The sequence below is a fragment of the Alosa pseudoharengus genome, unplaced genomic scaffold, assembly GCF_046254945.1.
Source record: "Alosa pseudoharengus isolate Yale_2024_CS ecotype anadromous, Long Island Sound unplaced genomic scaffold, YU_APseudo_1.1 YU_APseudo_1.1_scf_21, whole genome shotgun sequence".
In the NCBI taxonomy this organism is placed as follows: domain Eukaryota; kingdom Metazoa; phylum Chordata; class Actinopteri; order Clupeiformes; family Clupeidae; genus Alosa; species Alosa pseudoharengus.
In genome coordinates this window covers 29,252,275-29,273,291 of record NW_027468674.1, presented here as the reverse complement: position 1 = coordinate 29,273,291, position 21,017 = coordinate 29,252,275, and the positions used below count along the sequence as shown (strand labels likewise).

The 21,017-nt window shown below is 45.3% G+C and overlaps 1 protein-coding gene across 1 annotated transcript in view; it reads left to right on the top strand.

Moving 5' to 3' along the window:
* The window catches only part of bicc1 (BicC family RNA binding protein 1), an 85,854-nt gene that overhangs the window by 33,429 nt on the left and 31,408 nt on the right, over positions 1-21,017 (top strand). Inside the window, exons 4-6 of the mRNA XM_076298522.1 lie at positions 10,761-10,840; positions 14,351-14,509; positions 18,050-18,103. Coding sequence (XP_076154637.1) covers positions 10,761-10,840; positions 14,351-14,509; positions 18,050-18,103 — 293 coding nt within the window. The remainder of the gene's footprint in view (positions 1-10,760; positions 10,841-14,350; positions 14,510-18,049; positions 18,104-21,017) is intronic.

Sequence of the window (21,017 nt, the reverse complement as noted above, 5' to 3'; positions counted from 1 at the left end):
GTGTGGTTTACTTATGGTTGAGATATGGTATGCAGAAGAGCTGATTTGATAGGGAAGTATGTGACTGTGGTTCTGTGACACGAAGAAGAGCTGTTTTGGAAGATCTAGTGACTGTGGTGTGCTTGTGGTTCTGTGACAAGAAGAAGAGGTGTTTTAGAAGATCTGGGGACTGTGGTGTGATTGTGGTTCTGTGACACGAAGAAGAGGTGTATAGGAAGATCTGGGGACTGTGGTGTGATTGTGGTTCTGTGACAAGAAGAAGTGTTTTGGTGGATCAATACCAGTGATAAGATGGACTATGGGACCATGTGGGCCTCACCAGTACACAGCATTCACTCCTGCCGTGTCCCTCTTTCCCCACTCATGATTTCCTTCTGTATTTAATGAATCCTCCAGTCCTCCATCTCACCGTGTTTATCTTCATGCCTTTGCTCTTCTCCTTGCCCTTAGCATTCACTGCTTTTTTGCTCCCTCACGCTCTCATCTCATTTTTTGTGCTTCTCTTTTCTCTTCTTTCTTCTTGTCTGTCTGTTCCCTTACTACTCACTTTTATACTGCTGTACATTGACGTGGATCCAGAACTACCTCTGCTGCTGTGAAAACACTGTCAGCGGCATCTGTGTTCTCATGAAGTACTGACCAGACTTGACCTTTCCTGGAACAAAGGTGACATCGCTTGTTACTCCTTTCCTGATTGGCTGAGGTCCTTGATAAAAATGCCATGTGAATGCAGGGACCATAAAGGACCTTACCGACATTTGACATTTGAATGTGCTTCTACTAGCCAATACACATTTATGCTGGAAATGACTTAGACCGATCCAGCACAGAGTGGCAGATATATTAGCCAATCCAACGGGGAGTTGAAGATGCATTAGCCAATCACATGTTGAGTTGTGGAAGAATCAGCCAATCCATTTCGGTGACCAAGTAGCTGAGCCGGAGATTTATGACCGCTCACCCACCGGAGGGAACAGCTGTAAAAACACTCAAGAGTGCAGAACTATTATGCCAGGCTCTCTCTCTTTCTCTCTCTATCCCTCTAACACTCTCTTTAGCTTGCTTTCTTTCTCCCTCTCTCTCTCTCTCTCTCTCTCACTCTCTTTCTCCCTCTCTCTCTCTCTCTCTCTTCACGTATTCACTCTCTCTGTTGCCTCTCCACTTCATGGCTCATGGCTGCAGTATAACCATAGTAGTTGCCATGGAGACGTGCTAGGCTGCTGAGGCCAGACTTCCCGGTATGCTTACGAGGCTGAGGAACTGCTCCGTTTGCGGGAATCGAAGGTCCCACCAACTTTATATGGAGACCTCTGCTCTTCTTGTCAGTATTTCTTATGGGCGTGCTGATCAGCCAATCCTCCTTTTCCAGGGTGTTAAGAAGATGGATGGCTCTTGCTGGCTTTGTTATACTGTACTGTAGCACAGATTCCAGAGTCCAGAACACTGGACGGATATATGAAGGGTTGTCATGACAACAGAGGTGCGGGCCTTTTGGAATCTTAGGAACCGGGTTCCCTGGTTGTGTCGGTCCAAACCGCACTTCACTTTGGAGAGATTAGTGATCTGTTTGATTAATGATTCTCATATTGGTCTCAGATGGCTGACATTCCTCACCCTTAATTTACGTAATGTCACTTTAAGCTGTATGAACAAAGTGCTGTTGTGTTCACATGATTATTCAAGTTAATCTTTTTGATTTTTCACAATCACTGTCAGATAAGGAATTTATACTTTATTTCCTTTGAAACGTCTTTGCATGAGTGTGAAATACCATATTAGCATTTAATTAAACAATGTATGAAATGTATAGATATGTATTGTGTGGCTAGATAAAGTAACTCATGTGACATCTGTCTCCAGTTGTGTTCCTGGGTGATAGGGGTTGGTATCAGATTGAAGAAGGAGAGTGTGTGTCTGTGTGTGTGTGTGTGTGTGTGTGTGTGTGTGTGTGTGAGAGAGAGATAGGGAGAGTGTGTGTAGGGGTGTAGACTCGAGCAGTGGCCTCACGTGGCCCAGAACGTTGGCATGTACTAGAGCAACAACTGCTCTAAACATCAAGAGCTGTGCGCCCAGGCTGCTGGACCTCCCCAGAGGACCGGGCCTCACTCGGCTGCCTGCGCCCGGGGAGGAAGGGTTTCCTGCTCTCATTTACCACCATGTTCTAACACACACACACACACACACACACACACACACACACACACACACACACACGTGCACACACACATACACGTGCACACACACACACACACACACACACACACGTGCACACACACACACACACACACACACACACACACACACACTCACACACACACACACACACACACACACACACGCACTGACACGTGCACTAGCCCAGCCAACCAAGGCCACGTCAAAATCTTCACTTTTGTCTGATCTAACAAGAGATGCTATCATAATCCAAAACAAGCAAATCTCTTAGACACAGACTATACACACCCAGTTCATACACCCACACACCCCCCCCCCCACACACACACACACACACACACCCCCCCCCCCACACACACACACACACACACTCCCACGTTTTTATTTTCCCCTTCTTTGTCTCCCCAAACGTCCAGCGGTGACTTTGAGACCACGCAGCAATGTGAGGTATGTTAGCGAGAACCAGATGGGCTTTCCTGTGCTGCCTCCCACAACCATACATACACACACACACACACACACACACACACACACACACACACACACACACACATACACGCACATACACACACACACACACACACACACACACACACACACACACACACACACTCCCACTGTCAGCTCTGCCAGCCACTGACCCTTGGGAATCTCCAGCCGAGTGGGATCAATTGAGCTGAAAAGTAGCCATTTGGAAGCCTGGCTAGTACAACCACACACACATACATACTCTCTCTCTCTCACACACATACACACACTGTATCCTACTGTTTTAATTGCATTTGAAGTGAGTGGACCAATATATCACTTAGTTTGTCTTATTAGTCAAGAGAAGTTGTGTTTGCACAAAGTTGCTACAAAACATCTGCTTGGCTAAGCACATGGACACATGTGTACACATACACACACACACACACACACACACACACACACACACACACACACACAGTCTTGTTTATTGTGCAAGACCCCTGCTGGCCTAAGCTCTGTTAATCATGTCATGTTGTGATGAATCATGTTCATCCTAATGGCGAAACCAGCAAACTTTTCATGACCAGCCCAGGCAGCTCATTTACAGACGCTGTCAAACTGCAGGCTCTCCAGGCGCTGTGATGTGGTTGTCAGTTGGTGGCCCTGCTAATAACTGTGACTAAAGCGGTGGGAACGCGAGGTAGATCCTGTTCTGTGGTCAAACACATGCTCTGCCCCTTCCCCCATTTCAGTGGGACTTCTCAGATACCCAGAACGAGCCACTAGGGGTTAGGCCACCCTCTATCTGGTGGTGAGCATGGAGGAAGTCAAACTGACCCCAACTCATATGAACACCAGAGACTGTGAACTCTCTCTATACACACACACACACACACACATGCACACTGCAGACACATACACACACATACACACACACACACACACACACATGCACAGTGCAGACACACACATGCACAGTGCAGACACATACACATACACACACACACGCATACTGTACACGCATACACACACACACACACACACACACACACACAGTTGGCACAATTGTTTCTCTTTCGATAAATCAGCTCTCTGGGAAAACCATGTTGGCCAAACGTTGAACTGAATGTGGCGTCAATTACACTCGGCTTGTGGGTTTGGACCGGTGCCATTTGATGGCTGTCAAAATACATTTTTAGCGTTGGTTAGGTAAAGTAGACCATGTATATATAGGGGGTTCAGACAGGGAAACATTGTCTGTGGTATGGATGTGGGAAGGTTTTGCACTCCTCCATATTGGTTTTTAAAAACACTGCACTTCTGCAATGTCATGCTGCTGAACTTTGCACTTGTCCAAGGCCATGGAGCTGCGGATTGGCCAGATATGTCCACTGGGGTGGTGTGTGTTGTATCTCAGCACTGGGAGGAATGGTTTAGCATGCTTCAGTAATAACACTAATTTTTTACACTTTTTCTAACCACACTATCAATCAACTCTAGTGTATGTGTGTGTGTGTGCGTGTATTTGGGTGTGAGAGAGAGGGGAGGGGGAGGGGGGGGTTGCGGGTGTATTGCAGTTTCTGGCCTCCCTAGATGTTTTCCATATTCTGTGACACAGGCATGCAGTCCCACCTCACATGACATAAACCACAATAGCCATAAAACATTTCTCTTACACTTACACACACACACACACACACACACACACACACACACACACACACACACACACACGCGTGCGCACGCACACACACACATACACACAGTCACACACACACACAGCCACAAACACACACACACACACACACACACACACACACACAGAGTCACACAGACCGAGTCACACACACACATAGGATCATAAGTTCCAGTTGGCCAACTGCACTCTCCTGTGGGGTTAGCCAATGATACTGTGCTCCATTAAAAACAACTCGTCCATTCTGCAACAAAAACATACAGAGGCTATGTGTTTGAGTGTGAGTGTGTGTGTGTGTGTGCGTGCGTGTGCATGTGTATTACTAAATGAGAACGTTGAGAATATGTGGGTGTGTTTTAGGATTAGTATGCATATAATTATGTGTAGGTCCATAAGAGAGTGACAACGAAGTGTGTGTTTATATGTCTCATTGTATGTGTTTGAGAGAGAGGAAGAGTGAGAAGTGTGTGTGTGTGTGTGTGTGTGTGTGTGTGTGTGTGAGTGAAGGCCCACTAACTGTTCTCTTCACTGAGACGTTTGTTTTTCATCCTTACACACATAGCCAGAGGTCCCCCAGTGGGATCAGCCACATACCTAAGGATTGCTGGGGGAGGGGGGGAGGGGAGCTGAACCTGTGGCTCTTTGCAGCACGCAGACACACACCGCGCTCAGAGCATCCACTCATGCAATACATCACTACGTCAGGGCTCTCCAACCTTTGTTCCTCCGAGAACTACTCTGACAAAACGGTCATGGCCAAAAATCACTAATGTTTTATAGTCGCATGTATTCACATAGCTGATCTCCACCCAAAACAGCTGAATAGGCGTCATATGCGTTTTAAGACTCATTTCAATTCCTTTATGAGCTGCCCGTTGGAGGCCCATGAAGCACTACATACTCCATTACATAGTGGACAACTATGCGCTGGTTATTCACCAGTGCGTTTAGTTGTGAATTAATGGACATTCTGAACACAGGAATAGAATCATAGAGGACACAGGATAGAATCATAGAAGCACCTACCTAGGTTCAGTTCACACTTAGGGCCCTATTTTAATGGTCTGAAACGGAAGTGTCTTCGCGCAAAACGCAAGTGACTTTGTGGGCGGATCTTGGGCGCTGATGCTATTTTACCGGCGGGATATTGACTGTTGCGCCCGACGCAAATCTAAAATGGGGTGGTCTGAAGTAGCTACATTAATCATGGGTGTGGTTTGGGCGTAACGTGCAATAAACCAATCAGAGCGTCATCTCACATTCCCTTTAACAACAGGCACGCTTGTTCCATAGCTGATTGCTATTATGGTGGCGTATTTGCCAGGCGCAGCCAGGAGCGTTCACAGCGCTATAATCACTGTTCAGTTGGGAACAGTTAGCTATTGATTTTTCATCTTGACAAAATGTAATACAGAATTGTCACGAAGACATACTTTCCGATGTTTTGGGATCATTCTCACTGAATCACGAGGTTATGAATGCATGGTGATATATTTGCAATGTACAATGTAATCTAACATTACCTCTCTATAGACAATGCATATCTTCCGTCAGTTAATCTCTTCTCTCCCGTGCTGCCGCTGGGGCATTTGGGTTAAATGGCATCGGCATGCAGTTCAACATCACGTCTCCTTAAGTCCTCTAACATTTCCTAATTTATGTCATCAACACATCAGTGATTCGTGAAAATGTGTACGCTAGATTTATGCCTATTTTTTCACATGGACACCACACTGATTTCCCTCGAGTGGTAATATTTTTCTTTGAAATTATGTATGGTTTACAGAAATGGGAACTACATTGTATAGATGAGAGGAGCTAAGTGTGTGTTGCGCAGCACAGGCGGCCAAGCAAGGGCTTCGTTTAAGTTGACCTAACTTTCAACTCTGCACAGTATCCCATTAACTGCGTGACAGTAGACTATTTACAATATTTTCTGTAAAGCAGAGTTTGTAAACACATTATCATCAACTTAATTCACGCACAACATTTATTTGAGCAGGAGAGAGAATAACAATGAATGGATGCAGCAACTACAGAAATTGTACAGAAATTGTAACCATACTTGCTGCTTTCTTGTACTATCTGTTGCTGGTTAACAGCACAAGAAAAGCTGATTTAAGCTAATTCACTAACTCAAGACTTCAAGGCCATCATGGATATAAAACGTTTTTTGAAAATAACGAAAGGATGGAGGGAACATAGCAAAGCTTGGAGTTATTTCAGATGGGCTACAACAAGGCAAAATTATTGTGCTTAAAACCTTACACAACGGTAAATTGGAACAAAACTAAAAGTAACTTTAGCCTTTATAGGGCTGTAGCCTATAAAGTTGTCCAGATTAATAGGTCGTAATTAGGCGTTGTTGTAAAGATATTGCATGTAGATGTTGTACTTTATAGGCTACTAAATATTTAGGTCACCAATGCACGAACAAAACCGGGAAATGGACAAATATTATCAAGGCTTTGAATGTTTCCGTCTGTGCACGGGGGTGTCTGTAGATTGGTGTGCAACGCATTCATTCATGCAGGCCTGTGGTCATGCATGCGCCCTTAAAATAGCATCTGCATTTTCGCCACAGACTTTAGACCAGGGAGTTCCTGGTCTGTGGCGGAATTGTTTTCTGAAACTGCAAAATATCAACAGTGAACGTTTGCGCCGGAACACGCCCCGTCTTTTCGCTGAACCGCCCCCGTGGGCGCAATCGAATTCCCTAATTTACAGGCATGTACCTGTGGAGAGAAAATTCCAATATGCGCTGACTGCAAAATAGGAAAGACAAACGCGCGAGTATACAAAGTCAATTGCGCTGGGACGAAGATAGAGCCCTTAGGGTTAGTTGTTCATGCCATTTATAGTGAGGGAAACACTAAGTAGAATATCGTTGTAGCTTTTCTTATTTCCAGCTTTGCTGGGTTACCTGATGGCTGTTATAGCTATGGATACCATTTATGCTGTAATCGCTTCAGGAAAGCATTATGTCCCAGTATGTTTTCAATGGGTATGGAATGAATCAATATCAATTAAAACATGTCATCAAGGCCTGTGTTAATTCATGCACTGGTCTTATTTGTTGGGTGAAATGTTAAGTGTAATTTTTAGTTTGGGATTGTCTCGCCTCATGTTTTCAATAGCAGCGGTGATTCTGCCACTTTCAGATGATTCCAGACCATGGTCTTGTGGATTTGGTTCAGGGTTATGGCTAGAGTTTTCAAAATAGATAAGGCTGAAGTTGGATAAATGTGGACAAACTCAAGGTTTATGACTGTGGTCATACTAACAGTTTCAATTATGGTTTGGGTTTAGGGTTAGGATTAGATACCAGGATTAGTGGTTAGCGTTATCATTCTGCTCAGAAGGACAGAATATGATATCAATGTCTAAAAGGGTTCCAAGGGTTTTATGTCTTTAGAATTTATGCAGAACTTAGCAACACTTTGATATGCAATCACTCTGTATACTCTTGACAGGACAGTTTTAGGGTCAATGTAAAGGTTTATTCATAGCTGTAGGTTGGTAGTAAATAGCATTTAAATCCATGCTTTCAGTTAGGTGTAGTGGCAAGGAGATATGGATGTCATTGATCCAAAGAAAGCACTTCAGGAAACTGTGTTGTTAAGTGTGACCCAGACGTCATCACTCTTTGGATCAGAGTCAGGGTCATGTTGTCATCTCACTTCATTTCATTTCAATTCCATTCAATTCAGTTCACTTGTGAGTCACATTGTCAATTCAATTAATTTTAGTTCAATTCAATTGTGGGTCACAGAACTGTACTATTTGAGGGTGGAGTCCATGTCATCGCTAGCCTCTTATGACGGGCCAGGGGAGCACTGCGGGTTGTTGCTGAGGCCACTGCAGTTGTGAAGACCACAGTGAGGAACCGCACCACGGCCTCCCGGTCAGCCCCTGGGGACAGGATCAGAGTTGGGTTCGGCGGTTGGCTCAAGGATCACCCGCAGTGGCAGGAAGGAGGAAGCAGTGGTCAGATGAGAACGGAAAGATTAGGACTATCTCCGTAATCTCTCGCGCTCTCTCTCTCTCTCTCGTTCCGCTCAGATCACTGTATTGGAGCTTAACACACTGAGTTTGAGAATAAGAGCACATTGCATGGGAATACCCTGCATGCCTGTTGGTCTGGGTTTGATTGTTTTGTGTGATGGAGTTCCTCTTGACACCGCTACATAAACAGAGCTAACTTTTTACTGCACTCACAGCAGACCACAGACAACGTTCGCCTTACACGCCCGTCAGAGATGGAGTGAGAAAGAGAAGGTTCTGGAAGGAATGAAAGAGCGGTGGTCTGTCTTTCTTTCAGCGAACAATCCGGAATGTGATCGGGACCAGGGGCCATGATCGGAGAGATTTCTCCCCACAATAGCCCCCATTTAATCAGCCTTAATCAACCTTCGGCCGGATTTTGCGGCGGAAAAATCTCGGAATCGAACAGCAATTTAGCGTGGCTTCCCTCTCTCCTCTCTGCTGCTCTCTCTCTCACTCTCTCTTTTGCTCTCTTGCTCTCCCTCTCTGGCAGCTCGAACCCCATCATCACACATTCCTGCAGAGTCCGCAGGCCGGAGCCCAAGTTCAGGCACGAACCCTGGATACGACGGAACATTCACACACAACCACACACACACACACACACACACACACACACACACACACACTCATACACATACAGACGTATATACAATCATTTAACGCCACCATGACCTAGTTGTGTGTTTGGCAGGGTGACCTAGCTCACTCAACCCCCGAGCCCCCCACCCATGACTTTCTGGACAAAACAGTGGAGGATCTCCATGAGTCCTCTGTTGCATTCGCACACTGTTGCAACACATTGGCAATCATCAGATGCATATTGCATTAAAAGAGGAGTATTTGGCAAAAGTTCGAGATTTTAATATGGTTGACTTCAAGGAGGACTGTGTAGTCCTTCATAGTCACGCCGATGTTGAACATTCTGCCAAATATCTGTGATGTGTGGAGAAGCAGAGATCATGGATTCCTAAAATCTGTCTATGAATGCATTCATTGCTTTAATGTAATGTAACTCAGCCATTGAAGGTTTAAAGGTCTTTGCTCAGTTGTCAAAGTGCAGTGATTCATGTTCTTCAAGGATAATATCCTTGAATATGCTATGGTCACACACCCTGTTTATGCGGGAACACACACATACACACACACACACACACACAAATACACACTTACACACATACAGTATGCACTGTTTTCACACATGCACACACACACACACACACACACACACACACACACACACACACACACACACACGTCAGGCGCGTCCATCTTGTGTTGTACAGACACTGTAGCACTGTGTGTTCTCAGTGCAGCAGCAGTAGCCCAGCGCAGGATGAAATGGGAGTGTGGTGTTCCAATTGAGCCTGAAAGCCGGCCGAATGGATTTGCTGGCCCGTGGAGAGGAATTGTCATGGTGCACGAGTGACTGACAGGATGGTCTGCTGGCAAAGAGGCTTTGTTTGTCACGGCTGGAGCTGCTACTTACACACACACACACACATGCGCACTGCTCACAGACACTTGCACACCCACACATACACATACACATACCCTGTTCTCATAGGAATATCACACACACACACACACACACACACACATACACACACACACACACACACACACACACACACACACATAAACAATCCTCTCATTGGCAGATGCCTTCACACGCACACACACCCTGCTCTCACAGACACATGAACATACTGTATGCACACACACACACACACACACACTGGGCTCAGGGCGGCGTAGCCAATTGCACTGAGTGGGGAAGCGCAAACTCTGGATGAGGCCAATAAACTGACATTGTTTTCACATGAAATGGGCCAGACGCGAGTCCAATACCTCGCAGGCTCGCCATAACACCCTCTCCCTGTTAAGACAAACACCGTGATGGTACGCTGAATAATAATATCACATGAAATCAAATGGCATTCATGGTTTGCCAAAGTTTATAAAAAAAAAAATTCTTCCAACTTTTTGAGACTAGCTCATCTCTGGCCCATAGTTATGTTATCATGATCATTAATGTGACAAATGAGGACATCTATGAGGAAATGAGGAAATCTATGAGGAAATGAGGAAATCTATGAGGAAATGAGGAAATCTATGAGGAAATGAGGAAATCTATGAGGAAATGAGGAAATCTATGAGGAAATGAGGAAATCTATGAGGAAATGAGGAAATCTATGAGGAAATGAGGAAATCTATGAGTGTGACTAAACCGTTTTTCTTTTCTTTTCTTTCTTCCTTTTCCCTTCCTTGTCCTTTTCTCCTCGCCCTCCTCCTCCCCACTTCTTCTCCTCGCCCTCCTCCTCCCCACTTCTTCTCCTCGCCCTCCTCCTCCCCACTTCTTCTCCATTTGCAGACCCACACATCAAAGTGAGCGGGAAAAGGGACAACGTGAAGGAGGCCAAGGAGAGGATCATGTCTGTTCTGGACACTAAGGTCAGCCCCGTGTACAGCACTTACCATACACACCCAAGTAGCCCTGACGTAGGCATGACTGCATGCCACCTCAGAGGTCCAGTCCTCTTATTCACTAGCCTTACCTCCGCCTAAGCTTGCCTTTGCCTCTCTGCTGGGAGTCCTGATGGTCTCCTTTTAAAGCCCCAGCACTGATCTCCTGTAGCCTACTGCACACAGTAGCTGCTTTCAGACACGTCCTCTGCAGTGTATGCAGATCTTTGTCAAACGGATGTCCGACCCTTCGGGTGATTCAAATATGATGCATACGTGCGGACATTATGTGTGAACGACACCGACGCACATGAACAAAATCTCTGCGTGGTTGAACAGGTTGAACAGGTTGAACACTCACATGAACAGAATCTCTGCATGCTCTTTGCTTCGTTCAGACGTGAGCTCATTTACATAATGTCTGTCGGAAATACTAGGAGGGGAGTAGTGTAACAGCCGGCTAAGTTCGGAGTTCCAAATGTCCGGTTATGTTGTTCAGATAGTCGTGCTGAAGAGCCCTGAGGTGTCTCCTCCACTGCCCGTCAGGAAGTGAACTTTACACTGTCGGGTCAGAGGGTCGACACAGGAGCCAGGGAGACATACAGTAAATGATATTGCAGATGGCATGCATCCCATTCGTTTAAATTTTTGGATGTAAGTACCAGTTTTACTGGTACTGGTACTTGAGTTACTGGTACTTGGTACTTTGACAGTACTTATATACTATGCCAAATGAAAAAGAACTCAGTTTCTTCAAGGTATTCTTACTATGACAGGAATGTGAAATAAGCTTTAGCATTGTGTGCACAGTGTATGAGTTAACTCCCACAACCATTCCCTCAAATTCCATATTACCAAATCCCACATGCCTAACAACCCTGACTACTATACATTCAATACAATCAGGATCGCAATGCATCTGAAGCAGTCTGTACATCTATGCTGCACACATTATTGAAAAGTACATTTCTCAAATATAAATAATGATAAATGTGCAAACAAATAACAGACAGTGAGTAAAAATTAACAATTGTCTGAGTTTTCCAGGGTACTTATCTCTAAATGCATGTATGTGTGTTTGGACATTAAGAATGACTGTTAAGTCAGTTAGAGGCTCTCCAAAGTAAACTATTACATATAAAATATTTCTTCTGTCTTTAAATTTTTTGCTGTAAAAAATCTTGGTGTTAGCTGTGTTACCTGAAGTTGTATGTGTTTTTGAGTTGGTGACTGTATCTTTCTGAGGACTTCATGTTGTATTAGCAGGTTGTGTAACTCCACAGTGTTGGAGCCCCCCATAGCCAGCGTCTGACATAACAACCGCATGCCGTTCCTCTGTCTCACAGCAGCAAATCATTGTGTGTGGTCACAAAAGGTCAAAGATCACCGGCTCCCTAAGGACCAATCAGGGTCCAGACCCCAACTTAAACTAGCACATTCAAGAAGACATAAACACGAGGGCCGTGCACATCTGTTGCTTTCTGGGATAGCGTCCGCTGGTGGCTTACAGTAAAGGTCCTCCCAGTTCTGCATGACCTTATTGCCCTGTAATCATACCCGCTCTAAACATGAGAGTAAAGGTTTCTTTTTCCCCATGAAAAAAGGGCCCAGTGGTTCAAAGTAAATTATGTCTCCCATTTGAGTCGATGATTTTGGATGTTGCAATTTTTTTTACCCCAATCCTGGAAAAAATGACCCAAACCGCTGCATGACTTTCTGCTTGTAGAATGCTGGTGCTGTCAAGACAAGCTACTGTCTGGTCTGGAAGGAGGAAGTCTCTCTCTCTCTCTATCTCTCTCTCTCTCTCTCTCTCTCTCTCTCTCTCTCTCGCTTTGACCAAGAGACCAAATGATTCCACCACATCCAGTGGCCCCTGTCTGTCTCTGTTAATCAATAAACGTGAAACAAAAGAAAAGCAGGACTAAACACACTGCAAACAGGCCAAATCCAAAGCAAAAAGCAGCAAATACAGCTTCCAGAACAATCAGGGAGATGCATTTGTGTGGAGCTTTTGCCTTCATACTTTTTAAGGACCTCATCCCCATTTATTTATGTATTGAGCTGGCACGTGGCCATTTTGTGTAATGGAAAATGTTTTGACAAGCTGAACTATCATATTAAAGAAAACCTGTGTGTGTGAGTGTGTGTGTGTGTGTGTGTGTGTGTGTGTGTGTGTGTGTGTGCGCAAGCGAGACATAGCTTTTTCTAAAATCCAACATCCTTTTGCGAATGTCCATATCCCACAAAAAGTGTTGCGTGAAATGGACAACAAGACCGTCCAGGTGTATGGGGAATGGCTTTGTCTCAATAGACAAGATGTCTTATCTTCCAGAAAAAAGACAGCACGGGGGGCTTGGAGTTCCAAACTGCATGTGGGAGTACACAACCACAAGACAGTCTCACCTCACCAACATGCTGAACTGTGATGACACCCGCGTGAGACAAATGGCCAGAGCATCCTAATTGCTGGACTTAAAAAACGGAAGGTGCTACATGCGTGCGGTGGGGAAGACAGCTTCCTGGGCTTTAAAATGAAATCCAATGTGAAGCTGGATGGACGGATACAAGGATTTGGTGTGTCATCAGACTGGCCAGATTTAAACGACTTATGCAGGAGGACTGGTACTGAACTAAAGTGGACCTCCTATTCCCAACCTGTAGAGGTCTCTGATGCAGTGGTGGAGGACCCATCTGTCAAAGCCAAGCCTTGGAAGCCAAGCTCCACCACAATAAGAGTGTTCACCTGCTTCAGCCTACAACATCAAGGCAGACTCTTCTGGCTATCCAAAGAGCCCAAAATATGGAGTACTGGTCCAATGTAAAACTCCAGGAAACGTTGGCAAAACTGCCCTGCGCAGACCACTCTACTGTATATCACACACCATCTGCAGCAATGTCACCATCAGTGAGGAGATCCTTACCTTCTGTGTAAAAGCACGTCTGCAGGTTCTTCCCACAAAATACAACTTATCACTTTGGCTTCCCTCCATCCATTTACCCCTGTAAATACTTTTTCAGGAATTGCTAACACACCAGATATTGTTAATATCTCTAAGAATAGAAAAAAACAGTTAAAATATTTGAGGTATCATGCTCATTTGACTTGTTTATGGAGGACTATTACTGCTCTAAGATTCTAAAATACCAGTCATTGATATCTGCCATTGAGAAGCTTGGCTACAACTGCCAGCTCTCATTGTGCTAGTGTTTGGGAGTCTAGGTCATGTACATAGACTGGCCGTCCATGGACTCTGCATTGGAGGGCTATCTAAAACAATGGCCAAACAGTTGGCAAAGTACTGCTCAACCTCAGCAATTATAGGGAGCATGTTTATTTGTGAAAGAAGATGTTTTGTATATCCTTGAAGTTGTAAAAACCATAACAATGTACTGTGTTGTCTTATGCGTTTGATACATTTGATTCCTAAATTAAATTTGACTTGTAATGTGGGATCAAATAAAGTGTATAAAATGTGTGTGTGTGTGTCCTCCCCTCAGAGTAACCGTGTGACCCTGAAGATGGACGTGTCACACACGGAACACTCGCACGTCATCGGCAAAGGTGGCAACAACATCAAGAAGGTGATGGAGGAGACGGGCTGCCACATCCACTTCCCCGACTCCAACCGCAACAACCAGGCCGAGAAGAGCAACCAGGTGTGTGTGTGTGTGTGTGTGTGTGTGTGTGTGTGTGTGTGTGTGTGTGTGTGTGAGAGAGAGAGAGAGAGTGTTATGTCTATATCTCTGTTTCACTGTTTGTATGTGTAATATATGGATTTGTGCATGTGTGTATATGTGGAAGATGGGCACATAGGCATATTTGTGGCTGCAGCTTTGAGGTGTGTGTGTGTGTGTGTGTGTGTGTGTGTGTGTGTGTGTGTGTGTGTGTGTGTGTGTGTGTGTGTGTGTGTGTGTGTGTGTGTGAACGTGTGTCAAGGTGTGCATGTGTTGTCTGCACTTGCTCATCTTTGCGTGCACACACAAGCAAGAACTGCTTGGTAGCTGCTTAAATTTGTGTGTCTATATATATAACGTATAACGTAGATACAATTCTGTATGTTTCTGTGCTGAATGCTAATGAATGCTAATGCATGTGTGTGAAGATGTGTAGACTGTGGTGAGCAGCTACTTATATCTATCTATATGTGCATCTCTACACAGTGTATATTTATATAAAGTAGGTGTGTGTGAGTAATAAGTATATGTGTAGTGTGTGTTCATGTCTATGAAGTCAGGTTGAATTCCCTTTCTCTGTTGAAGTACTGTAGAAGAGCTAGTGTTTGGATAGAGCTTTCTGTGGAATGATGTGCTGCTTGAAACAACATGACACTGTTGACCGAGCCCTTGATACAGCACAGAGAGAGATATCAGAATCGGACTCTGCTAAACTCCACTGAGCCAGAACATTGCTTGCGCAACACTTCATATCAGGGAATTGCCCATAATAGCGGAAATGTGTGTGTGTGTGTCTACGTGTAGGTGTGTGTGTGTGTGTGTGTGTGTGTGTGTGTGTGTGTGAGTTTGAGAAAGAGAGAGAAATTGAGTAAGAAAGAGAGAGAGAGAGTGTGAGTGTATTTTAAACTGTCTCCACTGTTTGTGGAAGTGAGTGTGTGTGTTCTCAATGAAATATGTGTATGTTTACCATCAAGTCTCCTGGCATCATTGCAACACTCTATTGCTATGGCGAGACACAGTCAATAGACACCGTATCCCTCCAGCAGCATCTCTAGTCCGTCCTCTGGGAGAGTGTGTGTGTGTGTGTAAGAGAGACAGAGATGGAGAGGGAGATGGAGTGTGTATGTGTGTGAGTGGGGACGGGTATTTTTGTGAGTCCACTGGTGTGTGTGTCTGTTTATTTGTATGTGTGCGTGTGTGCATGTCTGTGTGTGTGTGTGTCTGTGTGTGTGCATGTGTGCGTGTCTGTGTGTGTCTGTGTGTGTGTGTCTGTGTGTGTGTGTGTGTGTGTGTGTGTGAGTGTGTGTGTGTGTGTGTGTGTGTGTGTGTGTGTGTCTGTGTGTGTGTGTGTGTGTGTGTGTGTGTGTGTGAGTGTGTGTGTGTGTGTGTGTGTGTGTGTGTTTTTTAGTCCACTGGGAGAATAGGGACCCTGACCCTGGACCCATGTCTGTCAGGGTTGTACTCTGTCTGGGCTGATGGGGTGGCGTAATGGAATAAGCGGTTACAGTCACAGAGTGTGTTTGTGTTTATGTTTGTGTTTGTGTGCATGTTAGAGAGATGCTGGTTCAGGAGCGGATCTGGCCCAGCACCATACCATGAGTGAGCTCCCATGTGGGCTGGAAGGGCACCTCCTGTAGTAGAGAAGAGAAGAGAGGGAGAGAACAAGAGAGAGGGGGAGATAGAACAAGAGAGAGGGAGAGAACATGAGAGAGAGAGAACAGGAGAGAGAGAGAGAACAAGAGAGAGGGAGAGAACATGAGAGAGGGAGAGAGAGAACAAGAGAGAGGGAGAGAGAGAGAACAAGATAGAGAGAAAGAACAGAAGAGAGAGAGAGAACAAGAGAGAGAGGGAGAGACAGAGAACAAGAGAGAGGGAGAGAGAACAAGAGAGAGGGAGACAGAAACCAGAAAAAGGGAGAGAGAGGGAGAGAGAGAACAAGAGGGAGGGAAGGAGGGAGAGCTGCTGTAATTAGATGGGAGATATGTGTCCATACCCAATGATGTAGAGAATGTGGAAATTGAGCAATGACACGGGGGCTCCCATGAAACCAACCCCCCTGCCACACACACACACACACACACACACACACTTCCATCCCTAGCAGCAGCAGGGTAGATGCTTTCTCTCCAGTCCATGTGCTGACAGGTCCATCTCACCTAGAGAAATGTGTTGTGTGTGTGTGTGTGTGTGTGTAAAAGTACCAATTTCCGCCCATTTTGTTCGAAAATTCAAAAACAAAGATGTTTTTTAAAACTTCAAAATAATATTTTATTGATGAACCTTGCATTTTTCAGTAGCCATAAGTATGTACAATAGATTTAAACAAAATCTGGTTTGGTTCAAACAGGGAGCTTTTACTGCTCAAAATATCCTTTGAGCTTGGAGTTTGGCGCTGGGCTGGTGAGTGCCCTATTTCCGCCCACACACTCGGTACATCAACGGTTAGACCAAGAATTCTCGTCGCAGTCAAATTTCCACTGGAGCTCCAAGTGCTTTTGTACACACAGCCTTACAACACTGTTTACAGCTGTTCGAGTCACTGTACAATGTCATTTTTGGTACAGAGGTCATTTAGATACTCTTATAGGGTGGGTGCTTGCATTTTTTTAGGAATCCACCGACTTCATTTGTATATAAATTAATATTAAAGGGACACCAGGCAACGTTTTCGCCAGGCAATCATCTTCGTAAGTCGGTATATGGTTAAATGACTCATTACAGGGCGAATTAAGACTCTCTCGCCCGCCCCTACTGCCTGTAGGAAGAATATCCCGCTTGCAAGTTCGGTCTCAGACATTGTGAGAAGCAAGATCAGTTTACATCCTGCATCCCCAGCACAGAGGCAGGCTAACGAAACCCGGCTAGCAATTGTTGCAAACGTGCGTATAATGGCAGAGCCGGCGAAGAAGCAGCGAAAACCCTTGACGGAAGATGCAAAGAAAAGGAAAAGAGCTTCGGAGCGAGCGAGGGCTCGCACACGTATCGACACGTACAGACGTTAGGGGGAGCTTTGTAGAGAAAAAAGCACTCAGGCTTGCCTGAGTGACACATACACGTAAAAGGGTGAAAATAGGGCACGGTGGAAATAGGTCATCTTCAGATAACAAGATACACATTTGCACAGCTGATGCAGTCTGTATGTCAATCATTACACTGTGGGCTCATGGAAACACTAGAGTGCTGAGCTACCTGATCTATTTGATTTATCATCAACAGAGAAGTAGCAAGGTTTACCTGAAATTGTTCCTAAAAGTGTTCTGGGAACTTGTTCATTCTCAATTGGCATGATTTGGGCCCAAGTGTCTACCATGCTGAGTTGAACTGCTCTACTGGCTTTATGTATGTGGTGTGTGTGTCTCCACTGGTGTCTGTTGGTGCAATACTATATGCAGCTGTATAAGAGTTTATATAGCTAATGTTAGGCTTTTTGATGCATTGTGCTTGCATTGCGACTCTATGTATGACTCTGGCACGTTTGTGTGTGTGTATAAATGTGTGTGTGTGTGTCGTGTGTGTCCGCAGGTGTCCATAGCTGGCCAGCCAGGAGGTGTGGAGGCTGCGCGGGCCAGAATCAGGGTGAGTATGAGCCCTGAACTGCACCTTCAACCCACACACACTCCCAACCTCAGGGCTGTCAGACCTGCTCCTGGACCTGCCCTCGGACCTGGCCCTAAATGGCCTCGGCACTTTTGCCATCTTTCCCTCCTCTGCAGAGCTGAATTGCTTATAGATCATTGGAGCTATACGGAGCAGCAGAGCTCCAGGAACACGCTGAGTGGCCCCGATCCATATGTTATTCCTCATATACCATAGAGCCAGTACTAATCCTATGATTATGTCTCTGCCTGCACTTGCACCATATCCTGATTTCACCTTAATCCTACCATAACTTACCGTAGCAGAGGGTGTCTGATTTGAAGGAGACTGTGCCTCTAAACTGATTATGAGCTGGAAGCTTGAGCTGGAATTCTGGATGTGGTGCTGAGGTGTAGTGATCTAAGTGGCCAGTTATCTCCAGTAGCATGTGATTAATGGTGTTTGTACCGGAGCTTTGTGTCCAGGGATCAGATGACTGTAAACCTTGACAGTCTGAGTGTGTGTGTGTGTGGGGGGGGGGGGTATCTGTGTGTGTGTGTGTGTGTGTGTGTGTGTGTGTGTGTGTGTGTGTGTGTGTGTGTGTGTTTGTGACTGCATGTGTTTGTGAATGTGTGTGTGTGTGTGTGTGCGTGTGTGTGTGTGTCTGTGTGTGTGCGTGTGTGTGTTGGTGGGGGTGGTGGGGGGGGGGGGTTACGTGATGTGGGAGATGGGGTCCTCTTATCTCCCCAAGGTGGGAACACGAGCTTCTCATCCTCCTTTTTCCGCGTTAGGCAGAACCTGCCGCATCCCTGAGCGTTTCTATGCCAACGGCCTCTAAACAAGACTCCCCTATGAGCTCTCTGAGAGAAATCCTGCCTCTGTTGCATCCCCTTGGGTATAACACAGGACATCGACACCTCAGAACACAAAACAACAAGCATGGGCTTCAAGCGGCTTCAAGTCAATAAAATGATTCAGCGTTACTTCCAGTATTGTCAGTCACAGTTTTACACCACAAACTCAGCAGTAACAGAACAATGGGCTAATTACTCGTGCATGTCAAACTGAAAGCCAGAAAGCAGAGCGCCTTTGTTTACCCCCCGAGTGCTCCGACTTCCCAGAGTGCAGTGGGGAGGAGCGGGACAAGAACGGGACAAGGTCCTGGGAACTCAGTGGTGGCAGAGAGTGTGTGAGAGAGGGAGACAACATGAAAGAGCAAGAACTCTCTGTCTCTCTCTCACACACACACGCACACACACACACATAGAAACACAGACACACACTCACACACACATGCGCAAGCACACACACACACACACATACAGAGACACAGTGACAAAGGCTGGAGGCCTGATGCAGAACACATGGTGCCCCCAGTGTAATGGCAGCTACCACAACCAGCCAAGTCAGAGGCCTTCACATGCTCTCTCTCTCTCTCTCTCTCTCTCTCTCTCTGTGTTCCTTCATCCTTATTTTCTCTCTCTCTCTGTCTCTGTCTCTATATATTTCTCTCTCTCTTTTTCTCTCTCTGTCTCTCTCTCTCGCACACACACACACATACACACAGTCTTCCTGACCTTCCTAAATGTCCCTCAGGATAAAATATCTAGAAAATGTCTATCTATCTGTCTGTCTAATCTCTCTATCTCTCTCTCTCTCTCTCTTTCTCTCTCTCTCTCTCTCTCTCCCCGGTTGCTGTCCAGGGGCTGTGCTCGAGTTTCAGAGTGCACACACGTGCTTCCTGCACTCAGAGAGCAGGACCAAGAAAAACACGCACACACACACTTGTCCAGTGGAGTAGCACCATGGCCCCCTCTTCCATCTCCGTCTGGGATGGCCGCTTGTGCGCAATGATGGAGTTGACATTCCCTTAGAAAGTCACGAGGCTTTGTTTTGAGAAGAGCAGTGTCTTGAAAATGAGGGATTCCCCTCTAAAGAGGACACAGGCTTTGGTGGTAGCCACGTGAAGGACAATTTACTTTATTTCTTCTTTTTTCTTTTCTTTTTGTCTCTTTCCTCTCTTTCTTTCCTTCTTTCTTTCTTCTGTTTTTATACTGAACTTCTTAATCACTTATTTCCCTCCTTTATTCTTACTTTTGTTGTACTTTTCATTCCTTGTTTTATGTATTTATTCTTCCTTTCTCTACATCTTTCTCTTTCTTCTCTTTCCTCTTTCATTCATCTTCTCTTTGTTTGTTCTCTTTGTTTTTCATCCATCATAAGTCTGCCGTTACTCTTGTTCTCCACTTCATTCTCTCTCTCGCTCTCCTTCTGTCGATCTCTCGTGACTACTGCTGGAAATTCCACTCCCAACCGCTCATTTCCATTTTTTTCCCCTCTTTTTTTTTACTTTCCGTTTTTGGCAGTTAAGAAAATCTCCTGACTCCTTTCCTGCTGCCAAGTGGCTTCAGTAAGCAGAGCCTGAGACGTAAACCAGTTCAGGTTAAACAGCGCAAACCTGCTGGACGGCAGCACACACTGCCACTCTTCTCATCGATGTCTGTGGAGTAGATCCTGATGGGAAACAATGGCCCTTAGAAGGGTCTCTTAACAAAGAGAAAGGACATTCACCCAAAGGATAGAGGCTAGAATCGTGAAAATGTGGAAAAAATGAATATCAGGTCTAGTATGTCAGTACACTACAACTGTGTGGCTATTCACTTTGTGTATATAGACCTGGCCTCGACACAGGTCTCTCTTGAGCTTAACTCCAATCCATCTTACCGCCAGCATGGTTCCAGCATTGTCAATACTATAATAAAAAAGAATGATATGAAGTTATTGGAAAAAGACCTTCATATACTGCAGTGGAATCTTTGGAAAAGGGTTCTTTTGCTTATAGAGAACCTATCATTGGGTAATTCCCATAGATATAAATTGAAGAACACTCATGTGTTCTGGCAAAGAACCTAAG